This window comes from Ovis canadensis, chromosome 1 (genome assembly GCF_042477335.2).
Source record: "Ovis canadensis isolate MfBH-ARS-UI-01 breed Bighorn chromosome 1, ARS-UI_OviCan_v2, whole genome shotgun sequence".
Classification (NCBI taxonomy): domain Eukaryota; kingdom Metazoa; phylum Chordata; class Mammalia; order Artiodactyla; family Bovidae; genus Ovis; species Ovis canadensis.
In genome coordinates this window covers 2,023,631-2,034,468 of record NC_091245.1, presented here as the reverse complement: position 1 = coordinate 2,034,468, position 10,838 = coordinate 2,023,631, and the positions used below count along the sequence as shown (strand labels likewise).

General features: G+C 50.1%; 1 protein-coding gene and 1 long non-coding RNA gene across 3 annotated transcripts; one reads left to right on the top strand and one right to left on the bottom strand.

Annotated features, from left to right (window-relative positions):
• The first annotated feature begins 1,364 nt into the window (after nt 1-1,364).
• On the top strand, nt 1,365-2,315 carry LOC138414417 (olfactory receptor 9S13-like). Its single transcript, XM_069541873.1, has one exon. The coding sequence runs from the start codon at nt 1,365-1,367 to the stop codon at nt 2,313-2,315; it is 951 nt and encodes a 316-aa protein (XP_069397974.1).
• Nucleotides 2,316-5,303: 2,988 nt separating this feature from the next.
• On the bottom strand, nt 5,304-10,464 carry LOC138414471 (uncharacterized). Of its 2 annotated transcripts, XR_011246855.1 has the most exons (3): nt 8,811-10,464; nt 8,422-8,688; nt 5,304-6,773 (listed from the first exon to the last, which is right to left on the bottom strand). It is a non-coding gene; the product is annotated as an uncharacterized lncRNA (long non-coding RNA). The 2 variants fall into 2 exon arrangements; XR_011246866.1 differs by lacking the exons at nt 8,422-8,688; nt 8,811-10,464 and adding an exon at nt 8,124-8,321 and having other exon boundaries at nt 6,033-6,773.
• Between the last annotated feature and the right edge of the window lie 374 nt (nt 10,465-10,838).

The following is a 10,838-nucleotide window of genomic DNA, read 5'->3' as shown; positions in this document are numbered from 1 at the left end:
AGAGAAGTGTCCAGCTGCTTTGACCTCATTAAGTGCCTCCCTTAGGCTCGGATTAAAGGCTTCCTCATGTCACCGATGCCCAGGGATGACCCTGGGTGACCTCAGCAGGCTGGAGCCCCCTGCTTGCTTGTTGTTCAAAAACACAAACAAAGAGCCTGGCTTTGGAAATGGAAATCGCTCTTTGTTTTCAGCTTACCAGAAGGAGTCACTATTTTATCATGCTAAGGGCTTGTCAAGAGAAATGGTCAAGTAATACTGAGCACAAAACCATGAACTCAGAATCTTTGAGTTCACCACAGAAACGCCTGCTTCTTGGGGTGTGGGGGTGAACGGGTGAGCCACACTAGCCGCCTGTCCCCACTACGTGTGACGATCCCTGGGGGTGGGCAGCAGGGATCCATCAACCTAGCACCAGCAGGATACAGGGCAGGCCCCCTTCCACCCCTCCACCCATGCCCCTGTCAGCACAGCAGCTCCGTGAATCAACACGGTGGCCAACTGATATCTGTTGCACAGCCCTCCTCTGACTTTCTGAATGGTCTGTGCTGTGACAAAGGCAGGGAGCAGAAAGACCCCAGAGAATTCCAGAGAACAGACAGAAGCCCAGATCTCCATAGTTCCAAATGGAAAAGGCTGTCCTGAAGTGATTTGCCGAGCAAGGAGTGTGAGTCGCCAGTGATGTTGATAAGGAGGACATGCCCGTCTCTTGAAAGTTGAACTGTTCCTCTTCCATGATTTGGCAAACATCTGCACATGGGCAGAAAGCCCCATGAGAACCTCAAGGGTGCAGAGAGCTCTGCAGATGAAATGCCACTGTGGTCCAGGCTCAGAGGCCATGATGCTGAGATGGGGATCAGAATCTGCAGGAGAGACAGACACAAAACACCCTCATTAGCCCGGTGATGGCAGGTCTTTGCTCTCCTTCCAGTTTGGCCTGGAGATGAAACCATCACTAGGTCAAGTCCTGGTGGGCCGGGGGTCCTCAGTAAACGTTTCTGAAGTCAGTGAATGAGTTTATAAGGAACAGAAAGTATAGGATTAGCTATGGGAGCATAGAGTGGAAATGGCAAAATTCAGAAGCATCCCTGAGGGGAGGAGAGCATTTACTTCAAAGGAGGAGACAGGGGGCTGCAACTCCATTCTTGCCCTGGAGACTCTCAGCTTTGTAACCCTTCTGGCACTCACCCCACCCTGTGGTAACAACTCAGAGGATTCCACACAGTGAGTGCTCCGTGCATATTTATGAATTTGTGAGTCACAGGCAACACTGCCCTTTCAGGTCAGCCTGAGCTCCTCTGGAAGGAGACCTGGGCAGCTGGTGGCGTCTTGGTCAGTGGGCAGTGAGTCATCAAAGGGTCAAGACCATGTCACCCCACAGAAACGGAAACCTCTCAGTGAAGCTTCTGCAGGAGTTCGTGCTGGAAGGATTTGCGGGTGGCCCACAGACCCAGGCCCTGCTCTTTGCTCTGTTCCTGGCCCTGTACGTGGTGGCCGTCCTGGGGAACCTCACCATGATCGTGGTCATCACGCTGGATGTCCGTCTGCACTCCCCGATGTACTTCTTCCTCAAGAACCTCTCCTTCCTGGACCTGTGTTACTCGTCTGTCATCGCCCCCAAGGCCCTGGCCACCTTCCTGTCCTCCTCCAAGCTCATCACCTTCACAAGCTGTGCCACCCAGTTCTTCTTCTTCTCCCTGCTGGTCACCACAGAGGGTTTCCTCCTGGCCGTGATGGCCTATGACCGCTTCGTGGCCATCTGCAGCCCCCTGCGCTACCCCATCACCATGCGCCCCTCGGTCTGTGCCTGCCTGGTGCTGGGCTGCTACTGTGGGGGCTGCCTCAACTCCATCCTGCAGACCAGCTTCACATTCAGCCTCCCATTCTGCAGCTCCAGCCACATCGACCACTTCTTCTGTGATGTGCCGCCTCTGCTCAAGCTTGCCTGTGATGACACTATGATCAATGAGCTGGTCTTGTTTGCAATCTGTGGCCTCATCATCGTGGGCACCACACTCGTGGTCCTCGTCTCCTATGGCTACATCACCGTGACCATCCTGAGGATGCGCTCAGGTGGAGGGAGGCACAAGCTCTTCTCCACCTGCGGCTCCCACATGACAGCCGTGTCCCTCTTTTATGGGACTGTCTTTGTCATGTATGCCCAGCCGGGGGCTGTGGAGTCCATGGAGCAGGGCAAGGTGGTCTCCATCTTCTACACCCTGGTCATCCCGATGCTCAACCCCCTCATCTACAGCCTGAGAAACAAGGACGTGAAGGAAGCCCTGCGGAGACTGGGGCAGAAGCACACAGCCACGTGATGGAGGGTGGACAGAGAGACAGTGTCCTGAGGGCTGGATGGAGAATTCAGAGACAGTGAACCATGAGGAGCCCCTCAAACCTCTTCCACTTCTGAACGTAATGGGATGTCTTAAGGACTCTGATCCATGTATTCAATCACATTGCTTGAAGGCATTTATGAAGCAGACATTCACTATGTGTGAGATGCAGAGATGGACAAGGATGCTCTGCACCCAGAACTCTTCATGTTGCAAGAAGGAGCAGTGAGTCAAGTCACATGAAGACTGAACGAACAGGGCAGGAGGCAGGGGCGGGTCTCATCCCCTTTGTGTATCATGGTTCTCTGGGTCATTCCATGGGTTTTGGTAGGAAAGAAGTCAGATATTCGTGCATTGATCAAATGTGGAAGAAAAGGTGTTTGCACGCAACATACCTCCATCTCCCAACCCCCCCTGGGATGCAGGACTTCACCATCACCTGTTGGCAGGACATGACCGTCCACCGAGGGCCCTCTGCCTCCAGTTGGCCTTTTTCAGCCCACTTTTGCCACCACCACCAAAGAGATCTGTTAAGATGATAATGGCCAAGGTGTTCCCCATGGTCAGTAGGGGTGAGTAGGAATAGGCTTGGCTTCAGTGGCTCAGGGCTGACGAGCTGGGCCTCTTGGGGAGGAGCCAGGTCAGTGGTCTGGTGAAAGTGGTGGTTCCACTTGGGGACAGAAGTTCCCCTGGGCTCCTGCTCCATCACACCAAGGGCACAGATGACACTGTCGTTAGGGATGATGACCCCGGCCACAGCACCACCCTCCAAGTCACGGGATGGAAGACAGGAAGCAAAAGCACAGGTGCAATTTTGACATATCTTCAGAAAAAATACTCAAATCATATCCACTCAGGGAGTTCACCACCACCCAGGTTGAGAATGAGAAATTCACCCAATTTTTACAAGATCTTCTCCCGTCATTTCACTTGTCAGCTCCCAGGGTTAACGTGAATCCTGCTTCTAACACACAGATTAGTTTTGCCTACTGTGAACATTCAGTGAATAGCATCGTAGAATCATCCAGTTTATCTTCTGTGCTTTTTTTTTTTTTTTTGGTTAACATATTTATGAGATTAACCCACGTGACTGCCCGTAATGGTAGTTCTAATTTTTCATTACTACATAAGATTCCACCATATGAAAATATCATAATTTATCCATTCTACCACTGATGGCCATTCGAGTTTATTCAGTTCAGTTCAGTTGCTCAGTCATGTCTGACTCTGCAACCCCATGGACTGCAGCACGCCAGGCCTTCCTGTCCCTCACCAACTCCCGGAGTTCACTCAAACTCATGTCCATGGAGTTGGTGATGCCATCCAACCATCTTATCTTGTCGTTCCCTTCTCCTCCCACCTTCAATCTTTCCCAGCATCAGAGTCTTTTCAAATGAGCCAGTTCTTCACATCAAGTGGCCAAAGGATTGGAGTTTCAGCTTCAGCATCAGTCCTTCCAATGAATATTCAGGACTGATTTCCTTTAGGATGGATTGGTTGGATCTCCTTGCTTCTACAAAATTTTTTGCATGTCTTTTGCTGTGAGTGAGTTACTGTTGGCATTCTTAGGAGCTGAATGCTCTTGCTTTTGATTAACTCTAAAGTTTTACCAAAATGGAAAAGCAATTTTCATCCCACAAATAGTGCAGGAGAGTCCCTGTTGCTGTGCACCATCATGGACAAGCCATTTGTTGTTGCTCCACCATTAAGCCGTGTGCAGCTCTTTGAGGCCCCGGGGGCTGCAGCACGCCTCCGTTCCCTGTCCTTCACTCTCCCCTGGAGTTTGCTCAGATTCATGCCCAGTGAGTCAGTGATGCTGTCTAACATGGACAAGCTTTACTGTCTGTACAGTCCATGGACTTCTCCAGACCAGAGTACTGGAGTGGACAGCCGTTCCCTTCTCCAGATCTTCCCAACCCAGGGAATCAAACCCAGGGCTCCCTCTTTGCAGACAGTTTCTTTACCAGCTGAGCCCACAGGGAAGCCCATTGTCTAATAGGGACAAGCCATATTGTCTGCTTCATCAGTTTTAGCCTTTCTGCTGGGTGTGTGGTCATATACCATTCCAGCTTTCATGTTTATTTTTTAAATAAACAATTTTGAACATAAAAAAAAAAAAACAGAAATAGACTCTCAGACATATGCAGGGGTTAATAGTCAGCCAGCTATTGCTCTGGCTAAGCCATGAGAAAATCACCATGGGAAAAGAATAAAAGCAAAATATAGCAATAAGCATAACCCAAATAAGAGTACATCAGGTTGATCAGTGGGGGTTGTCATGCCCTGCTAAGCTAAGGAAAAACACACAGTGTGGACCTTGGAAGGCCTGGTCAGCGCAAGTTCAGCACGCCGCTCGTGCACACACCGAGCTCTCCCAGGCTCATGCGGGTCTATGACCTCCAGCGAGGCAACAGCCCCTGCACAAGAAAATTACAAGGACAGTTTAGAGCAATCGATACAGTGGGAGACGTGACCAGGGACGCAGGCGGCCGACTTCACCACAACACAGCACCTCCTTTCTGTTGCCAAGGCACTAAATGACAGCGATGTGGCTCTAAAGAACAGGGTTCTGGACCCAAGAGGTCTTGGGTCCCCCGGTCCCATCTTTAAAACTTTAATTCTGTCTCTAGCTGCTTTTTCCCAAACTGTGTGTCAACCACTTTCGATCCCCACGTGCTGTGCTGGTCACAACAGACACAGAAAGGCTCATGGTTACCAGGGGGTAAGGGGTGAGGGACAAACTGGAAGACTGGGATTGATATCTATGCACTACTATATGTAACCAGCAAGGAGCTGCTGTACGGCCCAGGGAACTACACTCCATACAGTGATCAGTGCAGGTAAAGGACGACACCAGAGTGGGTATATGTGCACGTGTAACGGAATCCTTTTGCTGTGCGCCCGAAAGGAACACAGCGCAGCTGAAACTTACACTGCAGACGGAAACCAACTATACGCCAACAAAACTTATCAAAGCAAATTCTAGGCATTTGTGGCCTAAATATATTTCATAGGTACTTATACCTAACAGGAGAGAAAAGAAACATATATTTTTGACAAAATTCAAAGTATAATAACAATTGAACACTGTTTTTTGTAATTACAAGTCTACCAATGAGAAAAGTTGCAATTCTTTTTAAGGAGGAAGTTTTCCCCTTCTCTAGTGGCTAATGAGCTGGACCCTATTTTCACATATTTAGCAGCAAACTGAATGCTCTTTTTGAGGAAGCATATATGTTTTGCCAGGTTTTTTTTCTTTTTCACAAAGATCATAGAAATTCTTATTTTGGTATGAGCCCTTCATTGGTTACATGGTCCCTGAATATCTTCTCTTACTTTGTGGTTTCCATATTTATACCTGTATTGGCCTTTAAAATTGTTTTTGATGAACAGAGGTTCTTAAATTTCATGACTATCAGGCACTTCTTCCACGGCTACTTCATCCTGCGGCATGTTTAAAGAAATACTGTCCGTGCGAGATCAGAAAGTATCTCTTTAATGTTTCCAGTAGAACCTTCTGTCTGCTCAGTCCTTCATGTTGGGACCGATAACTCGCACGCCATTGAATTGGGGGTTTATGTAGAATGGCTTCATTTCTCCACACGGTCACCCCACGGACCACGTTTTAGGTGCTCCTCCCCCGCTGCTGCATAGGGCCATCTTCACCGTAAACCAAGCGCCTCTGTATACGTGGGTCTGTTTCTAGGGCTTATTCTGCTACTGTTTATTCTCATGTTATTTTATATTGTCTTATTAAATATTTAAAAAGTAAAATATGAATCCCTCGGCATGTATGAATGAACGTAACAAATGACATACACTACCTTTAGAAATAAAATTTTGACCATTACTGAAAGCCATAAAAGGAGTCCTGAGTAAATGCCGAGATGCACCATGAGCTCGCTACGCGGTGCCCGAGTGTCCTGACAGTATGGAAGCTGGCTTACCGCGGGGGGAAGGATGAGAGAGACAGAGGGGAGGGAGAGGCAAAAAGGCCAAAGGAGAAGCTACAGCCTTTACATAACTAAGCCGTCCTTGGGGAATCGCAGCGTCACTTCTGCCGTGTTCTGCTCCTTAGAAGGAAGTGACAGAGTCCTCGAGGGAGAGACCCAAACAGCAGCATGAGACAGGAGGCAGAGGCCTCAGGCCGCCCTGGCAGCCACCAGCCCACACACAAATCATGGACTCGAAGGGAAACTAGAGATATCAAATGCTGCTCTTGTCATTTAGTCGCTAAGGCTAAGTTGTATCTGACTCTTTTGTTACCCCATAGACTGTGGCCCATCAGGCTCCTCTGTCCATGGGATCCTCCAGGCAAGAGCACCGGAGTGGGCTGCCACTCCTTTCTCCGGGGGTCTTCCTGACCCAGGCATCAAATGCACACCTCTGGTGTCTCCTGCATTGCCAGGTGGCTTCTTTACTGCTGCGCCACTGTGGAAGCTAAGAAAAGCAGAAAAAAAGAAAAAGGACAAAAATTACTAATGTCAGAAATTAGAAAAAGAATGTAGCTGCAGACACCATGGACAACAGAAGGATAATAAAATCCACCTGGACCATTCTTCTAGATTCCACAAGCATGCTAATATACGCTTGTTTCTCTCTTTATGACTTGCTTTACTCTGTATACAGATTCTAGGTCCATCCACATCTCATAAATCACCCTATCTTGTTCCTTTTAGTGGCTGCATAATATTCCATTGTATATTTGTACCACATGGAGACAGTGAGAGACTTTATTTCCTTGGGCTCCAAAATCACGGCAGATGGTGACTGAAGCCATGACATTAAAAGACCTTTGATCCTTGGAAAAGCTATAAGCAACCTAGACAGCATATTCAAAAGGAGAGACATTACTTTGCCAACAAACGTCCATCTAGTCAAACCATGATTTTTCCAGCAGTCATGTATGGATGTGAGAGTTGGACCATAAAGAAAGCTAAGTATCAAAGAACTGATGCTTTTGAACTGCGGTGTTGTAGAAGACTCTTGAGAGTCCCTTGGACTGCATGGAGATCAAACCAGTCAATCCTAAAGGAAATCAGTCCTGAATATTCATTGGAAGGACTGATGCTGAAGCTCCAACCCTTTGGCCACCTGATGGAAAGAACTGACTCGTTGGAAAAGACCCTGATGCTGGGAAAGATTGAAGGCAGGAGGAGAAGGGGACGACAGAGGATGAGATGGTTGGATGGCATCACCAACTTGACGGACATGAGTTTAAAAGCAAGCTCCGGGAGTTGGTGATGGACAGGGAAGCCTGGTGTGCTGCAGTCCGTGGGGTCACAAAGAGTCGGACACGACTGAGTGACTGAGCTCACTGACAACATCTTCTTTATCCATTCATCTGCAAGAACAGACACAGATATGGAGAGTGGACATGTGGGTACCAGTCGGGGGAAGAGAGGGCAGGAGGAATCGGGAGATTAGCATTGACATACATGCCCTACTATGTCTACAACAGAGGGCTAGTAGGAGCCCGCAGTAGAGCACTGGGGGCCCCGCTCAGCGCTCTTGTGTTGACCTGGAGGAGTGGGATGGGGCAGGGAGGAAGGGAGGCCCAAGAGGGAGGAGACATGTGTATGCACAGGTGATTTACTTCACTATTACCAGAAACTAACACCGCATTGTAAAGCAACTGTATTCCAATAAAAAAAAAAGTTTAAAAAAATTTAAAAAAAGGATAATGAAATAATACTAAAATTCTATGCCCAATAATTTGATAACTTAGATGAAATAGACTAATTTCTGGAAAGACACAATCTGTCAAAATTCACACAAGAAGAAACTGACCATCTTGTCATGGCTGCATCTTTTCAAGAAACTGAAGACAGTGAATTGCCTTGCAAAACAGATGCACCAAGCCCAGACGGGAAAACGGGCGGGTCCTGCCAGATGCTGGAGAAAGAAGCTACAGCAGTTCTCCACCACGTCTTTCAGAGGGCAGAAGCAGAGGGAGTGACTCCAAGCTTATTCTACCAGGCCGGTGTTCTAATACCAAAACCAGACGCAGACATCACCTATGAATGGGGGGCAAATTTCAGGGCCTAACACAGAGAGTCTTAAAAAAAGAAAACATAATAAGACCTACCTTGTAGAGTGGTTGTGGGATGAGTGATAAAATGAGGTAAAGATCTGAGCAGGGAGCCCCTACCCCGCAATCCACAGGGAAGAACAGCCAGTCCCAATCCATGCTCACAGCCTGCTCTGCAGGGCAGGCGTGTTGGCTGCACACTTTGGGACTATTCACCACGACACGTGAAGAACACAGTTCACACTGCGGCGAAGTCACCCGGGCGTGGAGGCAGGCCAGGGCAGGGCCGGGAGGCACTTGATCGATGGACGCGTGAGTTTCACTCTAGTCAGTGGGAAAGGACCGTTGCTCCGTCACCTCCCTGAGTGCCAAGCATCGGCTCAGATGCTCAGGGCCCAAGCGCACGTCTCTGTGTGCAAACCGTCCCATCTCTTGCCCACACTTACTTAGGTTGTCTGGGTCTTCCTGTTGGTTTCTAGGAGCTCTCCATACACTCTGAGTGAGCCCTTTGTTAGGACCTGCACTGCAGGGCTCCCCCATCTGCAGCGTGGCTGTCCCTCGATGCCATCTTGTGCTGAGAAGAAATTTTTCACTTTGTCTTGCACAGGGTGTCTTTATATCCTTCATTTGTGTAGAGGAGAAACAAGCAGGCAGGGGCATTAACCAGTTGCCTCCAGCTCCCATGGCTTAGAGGGCAGAACCAGGGCCCCTGTCTAATGTCTAAGGCAGGGACTCTCCACGGCTCTGGGGCGAAGCCCACTCCACCCCACTTGGAGGGCCAGCCCAGGGAGGGCCTGTCGCCTCCATGATCCTCGGTGTATTGACTGGCAACTGAATACATGGCCCTCCTCCCTGGAGCATTCAGAGGACTTGGTGGAATGTAAGTGCTGTGCTCAAAGCCGACTTTCAATGAGAGGCATCCTTGGGGCATTGTTATGGTCATCAGCAAGATGCCAAGAAAACAATCCAGCAACTGCACCAAGTGTCCTTTCATGGCAGGTTGGCGGTTTTCCTGTCTCAGCAAGGACTCCAGCAGGCTCCTTCAACATTTACTTAACTGCTCTGGACACAGCTGGAGACAGAACTGAGCCCTCCAAGTGACAGGATAAACTAGGTCTCAGCAAAATAAATGCTAAAGTTGAGTCAAAGGAAATTAAAAAAAAACAAAACAAGCAAAACCAACAGCAGTGGCCAAGGGCTGCGGGCTGAGCCACCTCCTGGCCCCACACAGGCCCCTTCCTGCAGGAAGCCTCCACCTGCCTGCCGACCCCAGGTGCCCTTGAGGGTACAGAGTCAGCTCTGTGCTGTCAGGACGCAAGCCAGTTCGCAGCGGAGCAGAAAATACTGTGGGGCAGGGCAGACTCCCGCTGAACACACGCCCCAGTGCTGTGTCTCTCCAGGCTCCAGGCTCAGGGACCCAGCCGCGAAATCAGTCCCTCCTTTACAGCGAGTGGTTCTTGACGACGAAGGCCAGGCCTTCCTGCTCCGCCTCAGCTGCAGACCGGGAACCAGCCTGGGGCAAACGCAGGACACAGGAGGAGAAGCCTCCTGAGCACTGCCCTCCGCCCCCGCGCCCCTCATGGCTCAGGGCCCCCTCTCCTTCCCTGATGGCCACCCACTCGAGGATGGTCCCACCTCGAGGCCCTGCACACACCTGGGCCGCTCTCCTGCCCTCTCCTAAGGCCCCTTCTCCCACTCACCTCAAGGTCTGGGTTCCCCACCAAGGGCCTCCTCCAGAGAGGGAGGCCCCTGACTGCCTGACCTCACACCTGCCCCCAAACCCCCCACCTGCCCCACACCTGTACACTGTGTTTTCACAGGCTCTTCATTTATCATCGTTCCCCTCGGGGCTGGGAGCGCCGTCTTTTCTGAAACATTCACACACACGTATGATCATATATGTACACGCATGTCATCACAGCCTGTGGGCCAAGGTGGGTGCGGAGGAGGAGGTGTCCCCACACGTGTGCATTTGCTGTTGTTTAGTCACTAAGTCGTATCTGGTTCTTTTCTGACCCCATGGACCATTGCCCCCCAGGCTCCCCTGTCCATGGGATTTCCCAGGCAAGAACACTGGAGTGGGTTGCCATTTCCTTCTCCAGGGGATCTTCCAAACCCATGTCTCTTGAATTGGCAGGTGGATTCTTTACCACTGAGCCATCAGGGAAGCCCCCTGCACACGTGCATGGAAGTGTTATTTGCTCAGTCACGTCTCTTTGTGACACCATGGACTGTAGCCTCTGTTCATGGGATTCTCCAGGCAAGAACACTGTGAGTGCGTAGCCGTTCCCTTCTCCAGGGGATCTTCCCGACCCTGGGATCGAACCCTGGTCTCCTGCACTACAGGCAGATTCTTTACCGTCTGAGCCACAGGGACGCCCTGCACACATGCATCAGCTCAGTCCAGTCGCTCAGTCGTGTCCGACTCTGCGACCCCGTGAGTCACAGCCCGCCAGGCCTCCCTGTCCATCACC